This window comes from Hevea brasiliensis, chromosome 6 (assembly GCF_030052815.1).
Source record: "Hevea brasiliensis isolate MT/VB/25A 57/8 chromosome 6, ASM3005281v1, whole genome shotgun sequence".
NCBI lineage: Eukaryota > Viridiplantae > Streptophyta > Magnoliopsida > Malpighiales > Euphorbiaceae > Hevea > Hevea brasiliensis.
The window spans coordinates 98,769,334-98,794,687 of NC_079498.1; the positions used below are offsets into that span (position 1 = coordinate 98,769,334).

A 25,354-nucleotide genomic window follows, 5' to 3' on the forward strand; every position below is an offset into this window, starting at 1 on the left:
AGAATTGGCTTGAATGTTGAGTTTGGTAGGTGTTAAAAATGATCCTTGATGTGTATGCAAGAAATGCAATAAGGCAGTTTGTGTTTTGGGCCTAGAACTTTAAGTGTGTGGCTCCAATTGGTATGAGACCAATTGGAGGTGAAACTAGGCACAAAATGTGCCAACTTTCATGAAGAAAGCTTGCCAAAATTCTGCTTGCAAGATAGCTTGAAAAATGACCAAATCCGTATTAAGTGCAAATAAGGCCTAAAAATTGACCATTTGGGCAGCAGTTAGTGTTTAGGCCATAACTCACTCAAAACAGGTCCAATTAACCTGAAATTTTGACCATGAATAGTTAAGACCCATATCTACAAGTCTTATGAAGACACCAAAGCCCAGAAATGACCATAAGCAAGTCAAACAGCTTGCACAAGTTCGGGTCCAAAAACTGGCCGAACCAAAATTGACCTAAAATGACCTAAAATGACCAATTTTAGTGCAATTTGACCAGCAATAGTAAAATGACCATAACTTGGTCTACATAACTCAGAATGACCTGAAATTTTGCCCCGCATTCCATAAGACATAGATCTACAAGTTTATAGTTTAGACCGAAACCCGAAAACTGAGGAAATTAAGTCGTCTGGCTAGGTCAAACTAGTATCCCGAAATCCAGCAAATTGCAAGAAAATGCAGTATACACGGAAATGAACTTGGTAACATGTACCAACCCTAAAAGACTATCGAATGTGACATGTTAGTAACATTAAAACCAAATTTACCTAGAATGCATCGAGGGTCGACATATTAGATTGATTAAGCAAATAATAGCATTCAGTGAATTACTTATCAAGCATTATCGTTAGAGACAGTTTAATTTAGTACTGAAACACTTCAAATTGTGTTTCTCATTTAGCAAAGACTCAGGAAAAGGGAAGGAAACACTGAGTCAAGACCAGGAGACAGTTATCAGAGGTTTGTGCACAACTAGTTTTTAACTGATTTTGTTTTGAATATTTCATATGATTAAATGACATATTTTCTTATGTATTATGTTTAACAAGCATTAGATTTAATTCAATGATTATTGAAAATTGTTATAGTATGTATGAATTTAGCTTTGTGAAATGGTATTTCCACAAGTATTAAGCATTGTTATAGATTGAATAAATTATGTTTTGGAAAATTGTGATAGAACATGTTTTGAATTGTGATGGTAATTTTCATGGAAAATGCAAATTTATGATTTAAATTGTGATGAGCATAAAAATTATTGGATATTGGAATTGAATTTGAATCGAGTTATATTATGATTTATGCTCACTAAAAGGATTGTGATATTATTTTATATCTCACTATAGATGCTTGACTAGGTTATTACCCGTCTCTCTCATTTGTTGAGAAGACAATGGAGTTAGTTGTGTTTTGATTACCATGGTACGTGCACAGGCTTAGATTTTCCTCTGATTTGAGGTTAGATCTAAGTTTATTTTATCGTTATGGCCCTTGCGAAAGATTCATTATTGTGATGGTACTGTGCACGATGATTCGACCTCCCCGACCATAGGGAGTTAGAATCCGATTCGACCTCCCCGACCATAGGGAGTTAGAATCACATCAAATATGGCCCTTTCGGATTAGTCTTGCATAGTTAGTGAGATAAAGAATGGCTTTTGAGATAAAGAATGATTTTTGAGATACAGCATGGTTTTTGAGATACAGCATGGTTTTTGAGACACAGAATGTTTTTGAATGGTAAAGAATTGTGATTTCAATTATGATTTATGTATAATTGATTTTGTTGGAATTACCTAAATGGTTAGTTATGATTTGATAAATTGAATTTCGTGATCAAAGTCATTTTATACAAATGATTCACATTATTAGCAATTAATATTTTGAGTTTTAGAATTTGATGAGTATTCAGATTCCCAAATTATTTACTGTAAATTTTGTCAATGTATATTGTACTATGTTTTAAATTATATTTGTGCACTACTGAGTTTACCACTCAGCGATAGCTTTGTATGCTGTCGCAGGTAAGAAGAGCATAGAGCAGTGAGTAAGTTTCTTTGAAGACACTTTCAGATCAGCTCCAGGTATATTATAGGTATACCCATGTACATAGGTCTGATGTATGCATGTAATAATATGTATGTAAATTATTTGAGCAGTTGTAAATTAAAATTGTACATTGAAGTTATAAAGTAAATTATGAGTTATTTTGACTTGTAAAATTTATATTATATTTCTTTTATCTCATCCTTTGAAAATACTGAAAAATTGTTGTGGATTTGAGTTGAGAAAAATATTGTGTTGAATTTTGTTGGAGTTTGAGATTGAGGAAAATATTGAAGTGCTTTTTACAGGTTTTCTGAAGAACTGTTTTATCCAAAATATAGATGGCACTCCGCCAAAATTTTTACAGAAATTACTAATAGTCCAAATGAGTTAGCTGTTTCACTTCAGTTCAAAAAGGTTTTTAACACCTGTAAAAAGTGCTCACCACTGTATATATATATATAAAAAAAAAAGGTAAGAAAAGTTTTAAAATCCCTTGTAGTGTATTTAATGGGTTATCAGTAGACGGAGTTGGTAATTCATTAGATATACTACGGGATCATGTTATGCCTTACAGAGGGGTAGGGTGTAACAAAATTCCCATTGTAGGCAGATCAATGGAACAGTACAAACAAGTAACCCAAAACTAAAATTTTGAGATTTAATCCTAATAGACTTTGAATTGAATTTGACAATCAATGCCAATAAAAACATGACTCAAAATATGGTATGTGAGTGCAATTAGAATTAATAAACCTATTTAGTAGGAAAAAGTCAATATTTTGACTTGAATAGTGCAATGAATAGTGATTCAAAATGCAAAATTCAATGGATACCAATTTAAGCAAATTTAAGGCTACAACTAAGTAGGCATGAAATAAATTAATGGATTATTATGAGATATGGCACTAAAACACTGTAAACTATGTGTTTCAGTTGAAAAAGATAGTAAAAATGAATCTTCAAAGAAAAACCAAATTTTGGAGTAAACTAGTCAACAAAGAGGTTTGTGCACAACTAGTGTTTTTATTGGTTATGTTTTTCCATATGTCTTTTGACTAAATGATTTTATTTCTTATTGTATTATGTTTATCAAATATTGAATTTATCTCAACAATTATTGAAACGTGTTATAGTATGAATGAGTTTAGTTTTGGAAAATAAAATTAGTTATGATTTTATTTTGTCATGAATTGAATAAAATTAGCTTTGGAAAAATTTGATTGAAACATACTTGACATGGGAAAGGGATAAAATTTGTTTTGAATTGTGATGAGCATAAAAATTATTGAATATTGGAATTGACACTGAATTGAATTGCGTTGTGATTTATGCTCACAAAAAGGACAAAGAGATTTATGATATTATTTTATATCTCACTATAGATGCTTGACTAGGTTATTACCCGTCTCTCTCATTTGTTGAGGAGACCATGGAGTTAGCTTTGTTTTGTTTTGAATACTATGATATGTGCACAGGCTTAGATTCTGCTCTTATTAGAGGTTAGATCTAAGTTTTTCATTGGCTCTTTCGGAAGTTGCATTATTGTGGTGTGTACTGTGCACGATGATTCGACCTCTCCGACCATAGGGAGTTAGAATTGCCCCGAAGATAGCCCTTACGGATTAGTTTTGCATAGTTAGTGAGATAAAGAATAGTTTTTGAATAGTAATGAATTTTGAATTTAAATGAGAATTGTGCATAATTGATATTATTGAAATTAAGATTTATTTTCATAAATTGTTGGAATTACTTTAAATGTTTAGTTGTGATTTGATAAATTAAATTTATTGATCAAGGTCATTTGAACAAATGATTTATAATATTGACAATGAATATTTTGATTTTTTGGAATTTTGATAAATTTCAAGATTTCTAAATTATTTGCTATAAACTTTGTCAATGGATATTGTATTACATTTTAAATTATAGTTGTGCACCACTGAGTTCACCACTCAGCGATAGCTTTGTATGCTGTCGCAGGTGAAAGTAAAAATAAAGCAACTGAGTGAGATTTCCGGCAGCTGCGCCTTGAAGACTCATTGGGATTAGTTTCGGATATATTAGAGGTATACCCTTGTACATTAGATTTGGATATATGCATGTAATTATATGTATATAAATTATTTGAGCAGTTATACAAAAACTCTTGTAATATTATTTTGGTATGTAATGAAATCAAATTATTGTATCTTAATTTGAGAATTTCTTTACTTGCATATTTTTATAGTAGTAATTTTATTATCCTAATGAGTATGATATTCAAATTTCCTCTTGAGTTTTGAAACCCATGCATGGCTTGAAAATTAAATTGAGTTGATTGTGTTGAATTGGGATATGAAAATGATTTGTATTGGAGTTGTGGTTGAGAAAACATATTGGAAGTGTTTTTCCTTTCAGATTTGAAGAACTGTTTTCTTAAAATACAGCTGGCACTTTGCCGAAATTTAAAATTTTTTTTGTAACATTAGATTTTAATCAAGGATTTGATCCATGACCAAAATTTCAAATAAAGGCTTTTTAATAAATATTAAACATTCCACCACTATAAAAATTGTTTTAAAATCTCTTGTAGTATATTTAATGGATTACCGGTAGGCGAAGTACGGTAATTCATTAAGTGTACTACGGGATCATGTTATGCCTTACGGAGGAGTAGGGTGTGACAGAACTAATCGAAATAATTGAATTTTTATTAATTAATATATTAATTATAATTTTATTTATATTTGTTATAAATTATTATTTATATGATTTTATAATAATATTTAATTATATTTATTATTTTATTAATATTAAATGATATTTATTATTTTTAATAAATAAAAAGGATTATAAATATTTTTATTAATATTTTATTAAATAATTAATATATATATATATATATATATATATATATATATATATATATATATATATATATATATATATATATATACACATAGTTAATTTGATTATAACTGATAATCGATCGAATATTTTTTATTTAGATTAATTTTAATTTTATTTTAATTTTAATTTGCTTCGATTAATATTTTTAGAATTAGTTAACAATTCTAGTTAAAAATTTAATTCGATTCGATTAACTAAATACTCACCCCTAGTGATAATGATTAATTATTTAATGTAAATATTGAATATATAATAATAAATTATGAAAATTGATTATGGTAAAATATTTGAGAGACGGGCCGTAATCAATAATCAAAATTAAAATATTATATTAGAGAAGCACATGGCATAGATGACATAATTAATTTTTTAAGCGGTTTTTGTATTATTAAAATTTAAAATTATTAAAATATATAATATTATGATAATTTTAAGCCTTCCCTTTTTAAAATGATTTCATTGTCAAAAATTATAAGATGTTATTATATAAAAAATATTATGACAAAATAAAAAATAAGGATGAAAGAAAAAATTATGAATTTTTTTAAATTAGAAATTATGAATATTAAAAATTATTAATATTAAATATTTAAAACTATTTAAATTAACTTGATTGGTTTTAAACATTTATGATTAAAATTTTAAAATTAATATAAAGCAAATACCAAGTTTTGGAAAAAAGTTTGCACGGACGGACTGGCTCACCAAATTTTGTCAACACACTCTCTCCCCTCCTAAAAACAATTGGAGGGGGTCCAGTCTACGAGAGAGGAAAGCAAACGTGGCAGCTGACAATTGGTCAATATTAGTAGGCGCGGTAGGTGAGCGACCGATCATACATGTACATGTCACATTTTCTTGTTTATAAGTTGCTTCGCAACCCCTTCTCACCAATTCCATTTCCAAGTTTTTCATCAAAACCTCTTCTCCTCCATCCAATTTCCCATTCCGTACCAAACACGTCCTTGCACTTCACAGGTAATTCATTTATCTTCTTCCTTTCTGTTCTTGTTCTTTCCTTCAAATCCATTGCAGTTTTCAGGTTATCTTAATTTTAACTTATCGGGAAGAAAAGTAAAAGGAAAGGAAAGGAAAGGAAAGGTTTCCGTTCACTAATTTGTTTGTATCCAAACAAACTGCAGTCAAATTGTGCGTGTGAGATACTTGGACCCACCACAGATCGTCGTAAGTTAGCAGTTAGCACTCACCAACCGCAACAATGATTATCAACGCGAAGGAGTCAACGCTGGTGCAGCCGGCGGAGAAGACGCCACGGTTGGGATTGTGGAACGCGAACGTCGACCTCGTAGTGCCGAGATTCCACACCCCAAGCGTCTACTTCTACAGACCTACTGGTGCTCCCAACTTCTTCGATCCAAATGTGGTCAAGGAGGCTCTCAGTAAGGCCCTCGTGCCTTTCTATCCGATGGCCGGACGGTTGCGGAGAGACGAGGATGGTCGTATTGAGATTGATTGCAATGCCGAGGGCGTGTTATTTGTCGTGGCGGAGACAAGCTCTGTCATCGATGACTTCGGCGATTTCGCTCCAACTTTGGAGCTCAAGAAGCTTATTCCAACCGTGGATTACTCCGGCGGGATATCTACCTATCCTCTCTTAGTTTTGCAGGTATGTGCTGATCAAATCAATTAATTAAATTATTTTTATACATTGAAACACTATCTAAATCTAAGGCTGATCTGTGCAAAAAGAGACAAAATAAACAATAATATTTCACCTCTACACAGGCTATGTTTATGAACATGCCATATTTTACTATTATTATTCCAAACTATATTACATGACTAAGCCCTCTCACCAATGAACGAATGGATAAGAATTTTTTAAGCTTCTTTCTCATGAAACTATGCAGAGTATCCACGGCAAAAGCCAAATCCTCCATAAGTACTCAGCAACTCCATGAATTTTTCTGGGTTAATTTTTCTAATTGAGAATTCCCTCAATTAAAAAATAACATAAAAGCTCTATTTACATTTCTATTCAATTTTCTACATTTATACATAGCATTTTCCGTGTGTAGTTTCCGATTGCATTGTACAAGCTTAAACGTCTTGTTCTTCGTAGATGTCCAAATGGGTCAATTGCTTGGATTTGTTATTTTGGGCATTTTTCTGGTATAGTTTTTAAAAATGGGGTCCCGGGTTTTTGTTAGATTGTCTGCCCCGATAAATGTGACGTTGTCATGATATCATAAATATGATTTTATTTTTAAAAATTTTAGAAAAATTGTTTTCAAAATAAAAAAAGTTATTCTAAAAAAATAAAGGTCTCATAATTTTTTTCTCTTAAATAAAATCAATATATGATTATGAATTAGAAAAAATTCTTATTTAAATTTGATTTATCGTGAATTCAAGATACAATATATAGCGAGATCTATAAATAAAATTAATAAATTTTATATATTTATATTTTAAATTCATAATAAACTAAGTCTTGCTAAAATTTTTCATCAATTAGAGTGAATTATTTGCCAATTTCCGGTCGGTTCGGTTGGACCAGCTGATATGGTTTACAAAATATGGCTCTGACCAAAATTGCACTAGTGCTCAACATCATAAAATTTATTGGTTGTGACTTGTGACATTAAATCAAGTAGGGTCATGTATATTGGTGGGTCTTTTAATTATAGTTGTGCAGCTGGCTTCCCAACCACAAGTAAGCTTTGCTTAGATACTAAAGTAATCTGTTTTCCAATTAAAGCGTCACTGCAACAGTTGTTGAAGGGTTATTTTAGCATTCAATTTGAAGGTAATTGACAGGGATGAAAGATAACTTTCACTCATATTGTAGGGCAGCAGATATCTTTAGTCCATTCAGGGAAAAAAAAAAGATATCTTTAGACCATATATATTTGTTCTGATAGGAGCCATTGCATCTTCTCATAAAAATTAGGTGACCTTTAAATCACATAAATTACTTTAAATGTGTGTATACTATTAGGTTGATATTAATTGATTTATATATATAATAAATCATTATAAAATTAGTTATAATACTAATAATTGACGTTATATTTTTAATTACTTACTATTTTGTAGCCATCATAATTTATATTTTGGATTGATCAGTTTAAGCGTGCATGAATGTTATCAAACAATATGTATGGTATAACTCAACCATCAGATACATAGATCCCACATTCCCTGCTGTTTGTAACCTTTTATTGCAAAAATGTTTGAAGCATGAGTGAGTTCAGAAAGATAATTATGCTTAGAGAGATTGCGTTCTACTATTGACTGCTGTAGTTTCATAATTTGCTTGTGGAAAGACATGATTGTAGAATCTGTTGGCTTAAAACTTGAGTTGTTGGAATCACTTTGATGACATATATTTGGCTTTGGCTTAGTCTGGCTATGCTTGAGCAGCTGAGGCTATTGATATTTAGTGATCTATGAACTTAGCTAATTTAAGAACAGAGAGCGTAGACTCTATGGATTTCTTCAGTTGGTTAAGGGATGGGAGAATATTAGCACATATTTATTGAAAGATTAAGAATGGAACATGTATAAGTATCTACTAATTAAGCATAATAACTTAGCACGTTTAGTTGTTTTGCCTTTCGGCGATCAATAAAGAAATGTCCCATACAGTACAGAACCATCGATTGTCAGTTGACTTTCATTAACTAAAGGAAGGTTCAACTTGGGATGCTTTACACAGCATGTTTCTTTCCTCATATCCATTAATGCTGTTCTGCTCCTTTTTTACTTCTAAAACAATAAATCAGCAGCGAAAGGTTGTTGCATTAGGGGCACTCAAGTAAAATCCTTAAAAGAAAGTTCTAGTAAAATTTGAATAACTATCGTATTTATATGGTTATTAAGCATGCTTTTGATTTGATTCTCATTCTCTGCAGTTGACGTACTTCAAATGTGGTGGAGTTTCACTTGGAGTTGGTATGCAACACCATGCGGCTGATGGATTTTCCGGTCTTCACTTCGTGAATGCATGGTCAGATATAGCTCGTGGTCTTGACATTACCATTCCCCCATTCATTGACCGCACCCTACTCCGTGCCAGAGACCCACCTCAGCCTGCATTCCACCACATTGAGTACCAGCCTCCTCCAGCCATGAAGGTTCCTGCAGAAAACTTGAAACCAGATGGTACAACAGTCTCCATTTTCAAGTTGACAAGGGATCAGCTTACCACACTCAAAGCCAAGGCAAAGGAAGATGGAAACACTATAAGTTACAGCTCCTATGAGATGTTAGCAGGTCATGTATGGAGATCAGCTTGCAGGGCTCGTGGACTTGCAGATGATCAAGAATCCAAATTATACATTGCAACCGATGGACGGTCCAGATTACGCCCCCCACTTCCACCTGGTTACTTTGGCAATGTGATCTTTACAGCAACACCAATTGCAGCAGCAGGTGATCTGCAATCAAAGCCAACCTGGTATGCTGCAGGCCGGATTCATGATGCATTGGTTCGTATGGACAACGATTACTTAAGGTCAGCCCTTGATTACCTGGAGCTTCAGCCTGATTTATCAGCTCTTGTTCGTGGAGCCCATACATTTAAGTGCCCAAATCTTGGGATTACCAGCTGGGTTAGGCTGCCCATCCATGATGCTGATTTTGGATGGGGCAGACCCATATTTATGGGGCCTGGTGGGATTCCTTACGAGGGTCTTTCCTTCATCTTGCCCAGCCCAACAAATGATGGGAGCTTATCAGTAGCCATTGCATTGCAATCAGAACATATGAAACTCTTTGAGAAGTTCATCTATGAAATTTAAGAAATTGAGCCGCTGGCAATAAATCAAAGCCAAGGCAGTTTCACATGGTACCAGAAATTTTTTTGCTCCTTTCTTTTATTTCCTTAGTGGCTTTGTTATCTTTAGTTCTCTACGCATGGTTAATGCAAGAAGGGATTTACAGGGAAAATGTCCCTTCGAGAGGGCTCGTGTTGTACATCTGTCACCTGTGAACAAATGTTAACTTTTTGGAAGAAAATTAAAAATTAATATGGTTGAATTTTGTCCCAATTTCAAGTGCCAATGCTACTGTGGTTTGTACAGATAATAGCTGGAGAAAGCAACTCTTTAACATATCCCTTTACAAAACCAACACTCACTATTTTAAGTTACTGAGTGAAACAATAAAATTTCAAAAAATTAAAAAAAATGGCCCACATCTGATAACACTTGCGTTTTTTTATATATGAAAATGGGAAGCAAGTAGATCATTGCTTCCATCACATCCACACACACATGGAGGAATCCCATCACACCTATGTTTGAGAGGCCAATCAAACTTTCAATATTTAAGAGTGCTTTAAGTCTCCAACTGCTGAACCAACGTATTGTTGGCTAGTAAAACTCACCCAAGTACTAACCACAAAAATGATTGACATTAACAATATCAAAATGCTCAAGTAGTTCAAGCATATGCTTGCCAAGAGCTACACCAAACTCTGCCATTAGGCACCAAGAGAGAACTCAGAGTTTAGCATCGACCTCGCGCCTAATTTAACTTAGAATGGGGAGAGACGTGAGAACCAAAGCCCAACTCACATACAACATGGTGGCTGACACAAAGAAGGAAGGCTTTACTGTTAATATTGCTGCATTTTTTTCACCAGGGCGTGGGCGGTGAACAATATTTGCACCCCCATAAGCTCCCTTCCCTTTCTGTCCCTTGATTGAGGGGAAAAGTTCATGGTTTCCCTTGTATTCCTTTCTTTCATCTTCTTCATTCAATTTCCCAGTGTCATTTAGACCTGCAGGGTAGAAAATTTTAGTGCAACATTAAACCTTGGCCTATTTAAAATGAGAAAGGCTTGAATAAAGACAAGTGGAGTCCCTACCATATTTACCAGGTTCTGAGAGAGTGAAATCTTCCTGTTTTGATGTGGGTTTGCCTTCAAAAGCCATGTTTGATGTGGTATGACCACATAAGAAGATGAAGAACCATGCAAGAAATGTAAACTTCATTTCCTCAATGGGTTTTTTTATTTTCTTTAATAGAAAATCAAGAAATGGAAGTTTGGCTGGGGGAGAGAGATGTTGCTATTGTAGTATAGGGGTGACCTGTTCTGATAGGCACAGGGTAAGCGGATGTTATAGATTTCACTGGAGATTTCAGGAATTTTTTGGAAAGAGAAAAGTAAAACTTGTGAGAGAATAGGAAAGAATGGCCCATCATTACAGCTTGTTATATACATCAAGATTATGTGAAAAAAAGAGGATGCTGACCAAGTGGTAGCGTTAAAGAGGAGCAAAATCTTTTGAAGGTATCAGTTTAGCATCCCATTTCAAGTGCTTGCTGTCCCAGATTACCATTCACATTTGTCTATTCATTTCATTGTGTGACAAGAGTAAGAAGACAGTTCCATTGGAATCTGTACAAGCCAAGCAACAACAGGTAGTTCAATTTCTTAAATTGTTAAAACAGAAATATCAAGATCAAGTGTTTCAATGGTTCAATTCAAAAGTTATGTTTCTTCCTTTGGTTTCTTTTTGGTCTAAATTTGTTATTTCTCTCTTTCCTAGGGATGGCAATTGGCAATTGGCAATTCTTCTCAAAACGGATTCGACTTGTCCTCGATCAATTTTTTTCCTACTTATCGTTTGGATCCAAATATTGTGTGGGGTGAGAACAAGGAGAAGGTTTTTACGCCTCGAATTCTCGTAACAGCCTGATAATTTTTTTTAATTTAAAAAGTAAATTATTTTTATATATTAAAATATTATAGTTTTAATAAAAATACATGTATATTATTAAAATTATATTTAAAACTTATATTTTTAATTTATAATTTAACTTTTAATAAATAAATTTACATTATAAAATAATAAATTAAAATAAAAAAGAAAAAGAAAAATCTCTTTGGAAAATTCTGCTCCGACTCTAATTTCCTGTGGGGCAAAGAGAGACAAGGAGAGTGATTCTTGCTCTCGGCTTGTTGCCATTCCTATTTTCCTTCTCATGTCCGAAGTTGATTTAATTTTTAAGACACAATCATGAACTTTTAGATTACTCTTACCACCTTTGATAATTGGTTAAAGGTTTTGTTTGGCTGGTGAGTCATGGGAAAGGAAGCAAGAATTTTAGAACGAGTACAAAATTCCAAAAAATTGAGATGGGTTTGTCAGTATGAAAGGTGATCCTTCATATACATAATTCCTTATTCAATGCTCATTTCACTTTTCTAATTCACTGTTTGAGAAGAGATATTTCTCCAAATTTTGGGTATGAAAGGAATGCATAATTTGATTAGCTGCCTTCGAAAAAAATACAGGGGAACAGATCCTTCAAATGGGTGGCAGCTAGAATAAAGGCACTATTAGATTAATACCAAAATGCTTAGACAAATTTAAAATCAACTTTAGTGCTTGCTGAGCAGAGGTGTAAAGAGGATCTGATGCTTCTTTTTCTTTCCTACACAAAGGTTATGTTTTATGAGGAGTTTTCTATGATGATTGACCTAATTCTTGGCATTTCTAATGGAGCGTCACTTGTCATTTTTTTAGTAAATTTATTTTAAAAATTAATTTTATTATATTTATTAATTAATAGATATTGTTGGAAACATGCGAGATAGGTCAATGAGAGTGGTATACATGGGAATGATATCTATATTCGTTGTTTTAAGGTTTTGGGTTAGATACAGTATTAAACCCATAAGCTTGTTCTTTATAAGACTCATTAAAAGGAATTCTCTCCAAACACTTTAGACTCTCCCATCCCTAATAAGTGATATCAGAGTTTTGTTTGACAAGGATAAGTATGGAAACAGTAGTCAATGATTCCCATAGTACTTTGACACGTGGATGGAAAGAGTCGTGAGACTCCTAATAGACCCTATGGAGTAGGAAGAGTTTGGAGCTAGAAGGGTTTGGTGGAGTAATTGAGACTCTTGGTGATATTGAGGTTGGATGTGGTGTCAAACTCATTCTTTTAGACATAAAATCTTATGATTTAAATTATTACATAATAAAAGATAATTTATTTTAGGGTTCTTAGTGTGAATTAACTATTCTTATTTTAATTTAATTTGTCATTATAGCTTGTATTTTTAATCTTTAATTGTATGCATAATTTTTGAAATCATTGTTGATTTTAATCAAACTTGAAAGAATATATACTAAAATTCTCAAAATATAACTCTCAAATTATTAACATAGCATATGATATGATATATTAAGGGCATGCTTCATCTAAAATTGTTTATTATATTTTAAAAAGTATTATTATTATATCTCAAAAAAATATAATTATCATTTAATACTTAAACATAAAAGAATATAAATCTTTTGATTTTTTTCTTTTTAAATTTGATTATAACTTTTATTTAATAAATTTATTTAATCAAATTAATGCATATAAAACGATTTTATTACAATATTTGATTATGTTATTATAAGTTTAGTTACATTGACAGTAAAACATTGTATATATAATTAATAAAAATATTATTAAATCATAAATTTAATGATTGAATATCAATCTCTCGTAACAATTTTCATTTCTCTTTTTCCTTTTTAATATATATTTACTCTGTTTCAATATAGCATCATGTTAACAGGCTTGGGTTAGTTCAATGAGCTCCAGCCTTTGAGTTGGAGAGTGTGATTAGGGGTGAGCAGATTTTGATTTAAATTGAAAAATTGAATTGAATCAAGTTAATTCGATTTAATCGGTTTAATTTTAAAATTTAATCAGTTCAATTCGATTTATAAATTTTGATAATTTCAATTAATCAATTCGATTTAATTATTTTCATAAAAAATAAAAAAAATCGAACCGAATTAAATTAAAATTACTAATATATATATATCAAGAAAACTTTAATATTTTTTTATTTTTATTTTTAAATTTATTTTTCATATATTTATTATTGAAATTTAATATTAAAAATATAAAATTTTATAAAATTTAATTTAATTAATTTTAAAATTAAATTAAATTGATATTTATTAATTTAATTTAATTTTTTTTAATATTAAATTTAATTTAAATTTTAAAATTTTTTATTTTTAATTTTATCAATTCAATTTAATTTAATACTGAACCGATCGTAAGAGGGACCTTGGGCCAATCTTGGCTTCAACATTCATCTTGCAGGGACAATTTCAGTATAGGTACAAATCCATCTTGTCATACATCAATTCCTGTTGGCTGAAGTGTGCATTGATATCACACTAGGGTTGTTTTCCAGAAATTAAACTTAAACTAAACTCTCTATTACTATTAATAAATAGCTGTTATTTTATTGTTGGTATATAAAATGATTCATAAGGATAAAGATCAAGAACAAAAAATTTTCAAAAAAAACTCCTTTTATTTCATTAAACAGTAAAACATACATCACAAACATCGTAATCTCTATCATCAACATTCCTAAACTACAAGCATTACCATTATTATGGTTACAGAACTACAAGCATTATTTGGAATTTGCTTAACCACAAGCTGAAACAGAACAGAGAACAGAACAAACCCCATTTTTTTCAAGCCTCAATCCACCTCTTCAATCTTTGGCCCTGCTCCAGAACCACTAGAGCTAGAAGGGCCATACCCACTTCCGGGCTGAGCACCGCCGCCCATTGGCACATCTTCACCACCACCACCTTGATACATCTTTGAAATAATTGGATTGCACAAGCCCTCTAATTCCTTCAATTTGTCTTCAAATTCATCCACCTCTGCCAGTTGGTTCCCGTCAAGCCATTCAATTGTCTCATCAATGGCCTTCTCAATCTTCTGCTTGTCTGCTGGATTCAGTTTACCTGCAATTTTCTCATCCTTCACCGTATTTCTCATATTATAAGCGTAATTCTCTAGCTTGTTCTTGGCTTCCACCTTCTTCTTCACGTCCTCATCCTCTGCCTTGTACTTCTCTGCTTCTTGCACCATTCTCTCAATCTCTTCCTTGCTTAATCTTCCCTTGTCATTGGTGATTGTAATCTTGTTCTTCACTCCTGCAGTTTTATCCTCCGCAGACACATTCAATATACCATTTGCATCAATATCGAAGCATACACTAATCTGGGGAACACCTCTTGGAGCCGGAGGTATGCCCTTAAGCTCAAATGTGCCGAGAAGATTGTTGTCCTTGGTTCTAGCTCTTTCGCCTTCATACACTTGAATGAGCACACTGGTCTGGTTATCGGAATACGTTGAGAAAATTTGCTCTTTCTTGGCTGGAATTGTTGTGTTCCTTGGAATCAAGACCGTCATGACACCACCTGCGGTCTCAATTCCAAGGCTAAGAGGAGTGACATCCAGAAGAAGTAAATCTTGAACTTTCTGATCTCCTTCACCGGTTAATATTGCAGCTTGGACAGCAGCTCCATACGCAACAGCCTCGTCGGGGTTTATGCTCTTGCAGAGTTCTTTTCCGTTGAAGAAATCTAGCAAAAGTTGCTGAACTTTTGGAATTCTTGTTGACCCACCAACAAGAACAATATCATGGACTTGACTTTTATCTATCTTTGCATCGCGTAGACACTTCTCCACAGGTTCCATACACTTTCTAAACAAATCCATGTTGAGTTCTTCGAATCTTGCTCTAGTAATGGTGGCATAGAAATCAATACCTTCATAGAGGGAATCGATCTCGATAGTCGTCTGTGTGGTGGAAGACAGAGTCCTCTTTGCCCTCTCGCAGGCAGTCCTCAACCTTCTCAAAGCTCTGGCGTTGGTACTAATATCCTTCTTGTGTTTTCTCTTGAACTCTGCAACAAAATGGTTAACAAGCCTATTATCGAAGTCCTCTCCTCCAAGGTGGGTATCACCAGCAGTAGCCTTCACTTCGAATATACCCTCCTCGATCGTTAAAAGAGAAACATCGAAAGTTCCTCCACCAAGATCGAAAATAAGCACATTTTTCTCCCCAGTCCTCGACCCCTTCTTGTCCAAACCATAAGCAATGGCCGCAGCCGTAGGCTCATTGATAATTCTCATGACATTTAGCCCTGCAATAGCACCAGCATCCTTGGTGGCCTGCCTTTGCGAGTCATTGAAATAAGCAGGAACAGTGATGACAGCATTCTTCACGGTGTGACCCAGATAAGCCTCAGCAATCTCCTTCATCTTGGTTAGAACCATAGAAGAAATCTCTTCAGGCGCGAATTGTTTCTCTTCACCTTTATATTGCACCACGATCATAGGCTTGTCACCAGGGCCAGAAATGACCTTGAAAGGCCAGTGTTTCATGTCGCTTTGGACAGTAGGATCAGAGAAGCGCCTACCAATGAGACGTTTGGCATCAAAAACAGTGTTTTGAGGGTTCATGGCGACTTGGTTCTTGGCCGCATCGCCAATAAGACGCTCGGTGTCAGTGAAGGCAACATAAGAAGGAGTGGTTCTGTTGCCCTGGTCATTGGCAATGATCTCAACACGATCGATCTGCCACACGCCCACGCAGCTGTAGGTGGTACCAAGATCAATGCCAATAGCCTTGCCTTCAGATTTTGAGGCCATTGAAGCAAGAAAGTTTCAAACAAACAGCTCAAGAAAGGATGAGATTGATACCGAGAAAGGTTAATTTGTCTGTGTGAATGTGGATTTTTTGCTGTGATTTCAGTCTTGGATGGAAATGGGGGTTGTGGGTTTGATATATAAGAGATGTAAACAGGTGAAGAAAGTGCTAAAGACTTGCAGACACTGGTAGAAGATACTAGGCAAAGAAGAATGGAGAGAGTTCCAAAGAAAAATCTTTTACTCATCGTTCACATGATAAAAAGAAGATATTACTGTATAGGGAAATCCTTGTACAAGGATTTTACTATATAATTTTATAAATTAATATATCTTTTTCATAAATATTTTTTAAAATAAGATATTAGATAATATTAATTAATTTTAAAAATATTTAAATTTCATTTATTTTATAAAAAATATTTTTTAAATTTTTTAATATTTAAAATATTAAAAAAATTAATTAATAAAAAATATTTTTTAATAAAAAATAAATCATTTTAAAAGAAAATAATTTTTATTTTTTAAAAAATAAAATTATTTTTTATTTCTTAGATTTTAATATTCTAAAAATAATTATATAAATATGAAATAAATAAATAAATATTATTAATTTAAAATTATAATTAAATAATTAAAAATATTTTTATAAAAAATATTTTTTATATCATAAAAAATATTTTTCATATATAAATTATTTTTTATAATATAAATAAAACAAAATATAAAATAAAAAAAATTATTTTTGCATGCAATAATTTTACATATTTTATTATAAATGTTTGTAGATTTAAAAAAGAAATTAAAATATCTTTAATTAAACATAAATTTACAATTAAATAATTTAAAGGCATATTCATAAATTTATTATAAAAGTAATGAAATCATCTCCCCAACTGCACTACCATGGGATTAGACTTTTTTCTTTTTTAAATATAATTGTTCTATAAATATATGAATTTATTATATAATAAATAAATTTTATTATATATTATTTTATATCTTAAATGAATATTAAAATAAGTGTAAAAAGAATACCATTAAATGCAAATTATAATTTAAAATCGAGTCAGGTAAAAATTTAACTCTTGCTAATTCTTTCCTAAAAAAATCTCTTGCTTATTTTTTTTTAATTTAATTTAATATATCGTTAATATACGGGGCCGGTTTATATTATTGGCCCAAATATTCTGGGCGGGCGGTACCTAAGCCACAACCATTTAACTGTTCTGACTCCACACAACAACGTGTTTGTGAAAATCCAAAGAGAAGAAACCACCTCACCACTCCTCCAGAACTCTCTAGTTACACTTTCTGCGCTTCAGGGGTTTATTGACTGGCTGGCGTCATTCTCTTTCTACTCTCCTCTCGAAAATTCTCTATAGCACCCTCACACCCTTTATATATCTCTTGCCTTCAACTCACCACCCTTAGACTTGGAACAATCCGAAGCACAAAAGTCAGCTCGAAATCGAACTAAACAAATCTTCTCTTTTTATACCAATTAATCAAGAGTTCTTGATTCTTTAATTGGCTTTTTTTCCTTGTTTATAGCCAAGTTCTTTCGTTTCTTGATTTCTTGTTATAGTTAACCGTTTTCTTCAATGGCGCCAAAGACCGAAGGCAAAGCTATTGGCATCGATCTTGGCACCACCTACAGCTGCGTGGGCGTGTGGCAGAACGATCGTGTTGAGATTATAGCCAATGACCAGGGCAACAGAACTACTCCTTCTTATGTCGCCTTCACCGACACTGAGCGGTTAATAGGTGATGCGGCCAAGAACCAAGTCGCCATGAACCCTCAAAATACCGTCTTTGATGCTAAGCGTCTCATTGGTAGGCGCTTCTCTGACCATTCTGTCCAGAGCGACATGAAGCACTGGCCTTTCAAGGTCATTTCTGGCCCTGGCGACAAGCCTATGATCGTGGTGAAATACAAAGGCGAAGAGAAACATTTCGCGCCTGAGGAGATTTCTTCTATGGTTTTAACCAAGATGAAAGAGATTGCTGAGGCTTATCTGGGTCAGACGGTGAAGAATGCGGTGATCACAGTGCCTGCTTATTTCAATGACTCGCAGAGACAGGCCACTAAGGATGCTGGTGCTATTGCAGGTCTAAACGTGTTGAGAATTATCAATGAGCCTACTGCTGCAGCCATTGCTTACGGTTTGGACAAGAAGGGGTCGAGATCAGGCGAGAAGAATGTGCTAATTTTCGATCTTGGTGGAGGAACATTCGATGTTTCTCTTCTGACAATCGAGGAGGGTATATTCGAAGTGAAGGCTACTGCTGGAGACACCCACCTTGGAGGAGAGGACTTTGATAATAGGCTTGTTAACCATTTTGTTGCAGAGTTCAAGAGGAAGCACAAGAAGGATATTAGTACCAATGCCAGAGCCCTGAGAAGATTGAGAACCGCCTGTGAGAGGGCAAAGAGGACTCTGTCTTCAACCTCACAGACAACTATTGAGATTGATTCTCTTTATGAGGGTATTGATTTCTATGCAACGATCACTAGAGCAAGATTTGAAGAACTGAACATGGATTTGTTCAGAAAGTGCATGGAACCCGTGGAGAAATGTCTTCGTGACTCCAAGATTGATAAGAGTCAAGTTCATGAGGTTGTCCTCGTGGGTGGGTCAACCAGAATTCCCAAAGTTCAGCAACTTTTGCAGGATTTCTTCAATGGAAAAGAACTCTGCAAGAGCATAAACCCAGATGAGGCCGTGGCATATGGAGCTGCTGTCCAAGCCGCAATTCTTAGTGGTGAAGGGGATGAGAAGGTTCAAGATTTGCTTCTCTTGGATGTCACTCCTCTCAGCCTCGGAATTGAGACTGCTGGTGGTGTAATGACGGTCTTGATTCCAAGGAACACAACGATTCCTACCAAGAAAGAGCAAATCTTCTCGACATACTCTGATAACCAGCCAGGAGTGCTTATTCAGGTGTATGAAGGTGAAAGAGCTAAAACCAAAGACAACAATCTTCTTGGCAAATTCGAGCTCACCGGAATCCCACCTGCTCCAAGGGGCGTTCCTCAAATTAATGTGTGTTTCGACATTGACGCCAACGGTATTTTGAATGTCTCTGCAGAGGATAAGACCGCCGGAGTGAAGAACAAGATCACAATCACTAACGATAAAGGACGGCTGAGCAAAGAAGAGATTGAAAGGATGGTGCAAGAAGCAGAGAAGTACAAATCAGAGGATGAAGAGGTGAAGAAGAAGGTGGAGGCTAAGAACTCCTTGGAGAACTACGCATATAACATGAGAAATACAGTGAAGGATGACAAGTTCGCCGGAAAATTGGCTCAGGCAGACAAGGAGAAAATTGAGAAAGCAATTGATGAGACAATTGAGTGGTTGGACAGGAACCAATTAGCAGAGGTGGAGGAGTTTGAGGACAAGTTGAAGGAGCTAGAAGGCTTGTGCAATCCAATTATTGCAAAGATGTATCAGGGTGGCGCCCAAATGCCGAACGGAAACTATGGAAAGACCAGCTTCGGCGGTTCAGGTGCTGGACCCAAGATTGAAGAAGTGGATTGAATGCGTGAAATTTAGACTGTCGTGTATTTAGGCTTTGCTTTGGTCCTCTGTTTTGGTTCATACTTGAATGAATTCTCCAGTTTAAGTTGTTAGGTGCCATAATAATAATAATAATAATAATAATAATAATAATAATAATAATATTTAATAGTTATTTTTATTTTTTATTTTTTTATTTTTCTGTCTTAATCATATGGGCCGTGCTGGGCCATTATTGGGCTTTTATAAACCTTGCAAGATGGCAAGCAATGCATTCAATTCAATCCTGAGCTCTTGCTTCTTACTGCCCTAAACGTATGCCGAAATGAAGGACGAAGTGAATTTGATTTCATGGCTGTCGAATTTCTGCTTCAAAATAAGGTTCTCTTCTTCTTCTTCTTCTTCCTCATTGTTATCTACTTCCAGTTGTGAATTATCTATAGTTTATGTGATTGAATCTTTTCTTGATACGCTGGAGTAGCAAAAATTATGAATGTTCCTCTGGTCAAACTAATTTCCTTTTCTCCATGTTAGCATCACAAAACCAAGCCCTGTGAATGATATTTGATAGAAGACACTAATGGTAGAGAATAATATCACTGGAAATTGTATTTTGAATGCCTTTGAGTGTGCTAAAATTCTTTCTTCATTTTGGCCAATTTTCTCAAACTTTGTTGTGCATGAGTACAATTGTATGTCAAACCTTCATGTTCCTCAAAAAACCATGTAATTGTTTCATTTTGAATATGAGAGAGGGTTAATTAAGATGGTTTGGTCATGTTTAACGTGTAGCATCAAGTGCTCTAGTACGGAGGAGAGACCTAAAGTGTTATGGAGAGAAGTAGTAACAAGAGATTTACATTTTTTGAATATTAATGTGGAATTGATTTCAAACAAAGCTGAATGGCGAAAAAGAATGCATATAACTGATCTCATTATCTCAACTAGTTTGAGCTTTTAAGATTTAGTTGTTGTTGTCTGCTTGTATCAGTCGCAAAAGTATTAACTGCAGAATATTTTATGCTTGGTGATTTTTCAGCTTTGGCACTGCTTTTGATTGAGATAGAACACATTATGTCACATTATTTCCGTGTCTCCTTCCCGAGGTGCCCCCTCTCCCCGCCCTCACTCAAACAAAAAAGCAGGAAAAAAAAAGAGAACATTTTTCTTTGTTGATTGCATATATTCTTTTGAATCCTTGTTTGACTTCACAGGTTTTATGGCTAATTTACCTGTGGGAATGAGTAGTGGAGAGGCATAAGTGATAGAATAATATCATCTTCTGGTTGCATGTTCATTTTGCGTGTGCATTTACATTTGACTTTAGCAAACATATTCATTTTGCTTATGTATTAACGTTTGACTTTAGCAAACACAAGCTATATGCATTTTTCCTGGAATTAGATAAAAAAAAAAATCATACATAAATGACTTGGCCCAGGAGGAGGTGAGTCAAAGTAAATTTCTTGAAAAAAATCAGAGAACTAATTGCTTTTACAATTTTTGTACAACAATTAGAGAAGATCAGTCATCTCCTGCTGTGGATGATGAAATTCCCAGAGAGGATGCAAATGTGGCAGTTGTATCCCCACTGAGATACCTTTTTAGCCGATCCAAGTCGTCAGCAGCATCAAGCATTGTAGGTCTTGTGGAGGGGGACTCTTGAGTGCAAAGAATACCTAACTCGATCAATTCTCCTAGTGCAACTTCCCACATATTCTTTACTTCAGGGGATTGATCTCTTAAAGCTCTTACCAATGAAGAGTCTATAACTTGTTCAACTCTACCATGGTAATGATTCTTCACCCATTTGTGCAGGCTTAGCCCACCAACAAACATTTCATCTGTTGGTCTTGTTCTTGTGACAATCTCGAGAACTACAATACCAAAGCTATAAACATCTCCTTTTGTAGATGTGTTTGAACCAAACCCATATTCTGCATTATCAAATTATAACTGACTTAGGATGTTCTTGGTACCAATTGGTTGCAACACAGAACTTTAATTATTAAATAATGAATTAGAAAGTCAAATAAATGTAAATAATGATTGATGATGCTAGTGGGATCCTTTTTATGGCAACAGTGTAATGTTGGAATTAAGGAATCATTTTTTGCCCAATCTTTTATGCATAATTTGTGCAGATGATGCATTTCTATTTCGTAGCCGACCCAAATTGTGGAAAATGACTTTTAAGATAATCAGAAAAGAAACAAGGGAAGCCAGTTTTTTTATTTAAAGGATTATGGTGTCTTCTTAAAGAATGAACTTACGTGCAGAACTGCAGCTTACCATTGCCCAACTCAATCTTGATGAGTGCATTTTTTCCTAAAACATGCTTGAACTTTTTGATTTGGTGTTTACTTTTACAGATGAAGCAATGGAAGAATTTGTACCTGGTGCAATGTATCCAATAGATCCGCATAAGTTTGCAGTAGAGTTCCCCATATTCTCAACAACCACAGCATTTCCACCACCAACTGTCAAAACCAACCTTGCAATACCAAAGTCAGAAACCAGAGCCGTCATGTCGTCATTAAGAAGAACGTTGCTTGGCTTTAGATCACAATGTATGACTTTAACAGGTGAATGGTGATGCAGATAAGCCATCCCTTCAGCTATGTCACTGCAAATGTTCACCCTCTGGATGAGAGTCAAATCAGAGGAGCCTGAAACCAAACCTGTTCCTGAATGTGGGTAGAGACGGCTATCCAAACTTCCATTTGCCATATATGGAAGAACAAGAGCTTTAAAATCAGGAAGACTGCATGCTGTTATAATCCTGATCAAATTTCTGTGCCGAATCCTCTTTAAAACTTGGCATTCTCTGTTAAAACTCTTTGTTGAGTTTCCAGATTGCAACTGCAATACCTTTACAGCTATCAGAGTCCCATCTGGAAGAATTCCCTTATAGACACGTCCATAACTACCTGTACCAACTAGTCTTTGTTCATCAAATCCTTCAGTGGCCTCAGACAGTTCTCTGTAAGTAATTCTTGGAAAATTGTGGATCAATTCTGGCTCTGTTGGTTTTTCTGTTCTCTCAGTTCTCAGTGAATTTCGAGAAGAAACCATAACCTTGATTTGGCGGATTCCAATTACACAACATATTGTTGAAAAGAAAGCTGATACAGATATGACTGGGATGAATATAACCAAGAACATACGTGAGCGAAACCAGCGACTTTTTTGAGAGCAAGCAGGCATGCCAGAAACTGCACCACAAAGATGCTGATTGCCTAAGAATGACCTATTTGTAACTAAATTGAAGATACCACCAGAGGGAATTAGTCCTTCAAAGTTGTTAAAAGAAAGATTCAGATAGGTGAGGGTGTGAATTTTGTTGAGGCTTACTGGGATCATTCCAGAGAGGTGATTTCCAGAAACATCAAAGGATTCAAGGTTCTTTAGATCACCAAGGGAATCAGGTAGGTTCCCTTGAAGGGAATTATTTGAGAAATTTACCATCCTCAATGCAATGCAGCTTGATATCTGAAAGAAGATGCTTCCAGTGAGATTGTTTGATGAAACATCTATCTCTTGAACATTTTCCAGCTTGCTCAGTTCAATTGGCAAAGGCCCGTCAAGATGATTGTGTGAAAGGTTTAAAAATATTCGTATCTCACGCATTCCTGATATTTCTGGAGGAATGCTCCCAATCAATCTGTTATAGGACAAGTCTAGCTTGTACAGATCAATGCACTGTCCTAATGTTGGAGGTATGTTTCCTGAAAGGAGATTGTTGTTGAGAAACATATAATTCACCCGAACTAAATTTCCTAAGCTTGCTGGTATTTCACCTGAGAATTGATTATTTGATAGATCAAGCAGACCAAGATGAGAAAACTGACCTAATGCTGCTGGAATTTCACCAGTGAACAAGTTGTGTGATAAGAAAAGTTGCTCTAGGCTGAGCAAATGACTGATCTTTGCTGAAATTGTTCCATTTAGATAATTGGATGTCAAATTCAACACTGTAAGAGCAGTAAGATTTGCTATATTTGAAGGGATTGATCCATAGATCTGGTTTTCTTGCAGCATAAGAGAAGAAAGTTTGGCGCTAAGTTGGCCAATGGAACTGGGCAAGCTTCCTCTGAGACCCATCCCAGCCAATTCAAGCTCCTCTAAGTCAGTGCAATTTCCAAGTGCAGTGAAGAATGGTTCAAGATTGGTGTTGTTATTGTGACTAACCATATGATTATATGATAGATGGAGTAAGCTAAGTGAAGGTAGATTTCCTACAATATTTGCAGGCAATTCACCAGAAAGATGGTTATACTCCACGTCTATATTGTAGAGTGAAAATGAAATATTGGTTAAAGATACAGGAAGTTCTCCTGTAAATTGATTGTTGTATAAATTGATGGTCCATAGGTCAGGGCAATTTCCAATTTCTTCAGGAATATTTCCTGTGAAAAAGTTACGAGACAAGTCTACATTTTCTAATGAAGTGCAGTTGGAGAAGAAAGAAGGTGGAAGTTCACCTTTCATATTGTTGCCCCTGAGACTTATCAAAGTGAGTTTCGAAAGCAGGGCAAAGGACTCTGGCAATGAGCCATCTAGATGGTTCAAGTCTAGCTGGAGGTGACGCAGGTGTCGAAGGGAAGACAGTTCAGGAGGAATAAGGCCAAAAAAGTAGTTTTCGACTAGGTTGAGAACTCGAAGTCCAGTGAGGTTTGAAATGATTGGTGCAAGTGGCCCTGTGAGTTCATAGTTGGACAGATTCAGTTGTGCTATGCGGTGATGGTGCTTGTCACATCTGACACCTGTGAAGTTGCAGACATCAACAGCCTCAACCCAGTTAGCAAGTCTGAAATTTGGATCTAGAATTAGGGTCCTTCTGAATGCTAGAAGAGCAGCCTTGTCTGTAAGCAAGGAGTGGTTGAGATGGTGACTATAACCTGAAACTGCAAAGAGGTGTGTTAAAACCAAATGCTGGAGGAGCAGCAGAACTGTCCAAATGAATGCCATTTTTATTATTCTGTTAAGTGCTCACTAATATTACTTTTGTGAAGCCCTCTGCTTCTGTTTTCATCTTGCTTCATAATAATAATGATGTAATTGAAGTCCTGAAAACTTGAGAGAGAGAGAGAGAGAGAGAGAGAGAGAGAGTTGTGCAGCAGTGGTTTGATGGAATGAAAGAGGGCATGGGTGAAGGTGATAGATATTTTAGATATAAAAATTCAATTCAGGCTATGAATTGTGGGGACACTAAAAATCCGTTTCATCTCTTCCATCATGGGTTGCAACAATGATGAGTAGATTTTCAACTAAACCTAAATGGATGCCAATTTATAGGACAAAAAATATAGATTATAGATTATTTTTTTCCTTTTAATAGGGCATGCGCAACTTCAACCTTTGGGCCTGGAATATTTGCCACGTATAGTTGCACACACACAGAGAGAGAGAGGAGAAGAAATATGGATGCAAGATGTGGC

General features: G+C 34.6%; 5 protein-coding genes across 6 annotated transcripts; 2 read left to right on the forward strand and 3 right to left on the reverse strand.

Annotated features, from left to right (window-relative positions):
* Positions 1-5,770: 5,770 nt before the first annotated feature.
* On the forward strand, positions 5,771-9,950 carry LOC110672657 (shikimate O-hydroxycinnamoyltransferase). Of its 2 annotated transcripts, XM_021835483.2 has the most exons (3): positions 5,771-5,913; positions 6,078-6,562; positions 8,814-9,950. In XM_021835483.2, exons 2-3 carry the CDS (start codon positions 6,155-6,157, stop codon positions 9,699-9,701), a joined length of 1,296 nt encoding a protein of 431 aa, XP_021691175.2. In that variant the 5' UTR covers positions 5,771-5,913; positions 6,078-6,154; the 3' UTR covers positions 9,702-9,950. The 2 variants fall into 2 exon arrangements, with proteins under 2 accessions (XP_021691175.2, XP_058004704.1); XM_058148721.1 differs by having other exon boundaries at positions 5,820-6,562.
* A 349-nt stretch (positions 9,951-10,299) lies between these two features.
* LOC110672658 (uncharacterized) lies at positions 10,300-11,076 on the reverse strand. Its single transcript, XM_021835484.2, has 2 exons — positions 10,772-11,076; positions 10,300-10,684 (listed from the first exon to the last, which is right to left on the reverse strand). The coding sequence occupies exons 1-2, from the start codon at positions 10,896-10,898 to the stop codon at positions 10,434-10,436; spliced, it is 378 nt and encodes a 125-aa protein (XP_021691176.2). The 5' UTR covers positions 10,899-11,076; the 3' UTR covers positions 10,300-10,433.
* A 3,152-nt stretch (positions 11,077-14,228) lies between these two features.
* LOC110672655 (heat shock 70 kDa protein 5) lies at positions 14,229-16,632 on the reverse strand. The gene has a single exon (XM_021835482.2). The coding sequence runs from the start codon at positions 16,390-16,392 to the stop codon at positions 14,425-14,427; it is 1,968 nt and encodes a 655-aa protein (XP_021691174.2). The 5' UTR covers positions 16,393-16,632; the 3' UTR covers positions 14,229-14,424.
* A 1,035-nt stretch (positions 16,633-17,667) lies between these two features.
* On the forward strand, positions 17,668-20,197 carry LOC110672660 (heat shock cognate 70 kDa protein). The gene has a single exon (XM_021835487.2). It carries the CDS (start codon positions 17,994-17,996, stop codon positions 19,932-19,934), a length of 1,941 nt encoding a protein of 646 aa, XP_021691179.2. The 5' UTR covers positions 17,668-17,993; the 3' UTR covers positions 19,935-20,197.
* Positions 20,198-21,437: 1,240 nt separating this feature from the next.
* LOC110672659 (putative leucine-rich repeat receptor-like serine/threonine-protein kinase At2g24130) lies at positions 21,438-25,125 on the reverse strand. Its single transcript, XM_021835485.2, has 2 exons — positions 22,310-25,125; positions 21,438-21,850 (listed from the first exon to the last, which is right to left on the reverse strand). Exons 1-2 carry the CDS (start codon positions 24,882-24,884, stop codon positions 21,438-21,440), a joined length of 2,988 nt encoding a protein of 995 aa, XP_021691177.2. The 5' UTR covers positions 24,885-25,125.
* Positions 25,126-25,354: the final 229 nt, after the last annotated feature.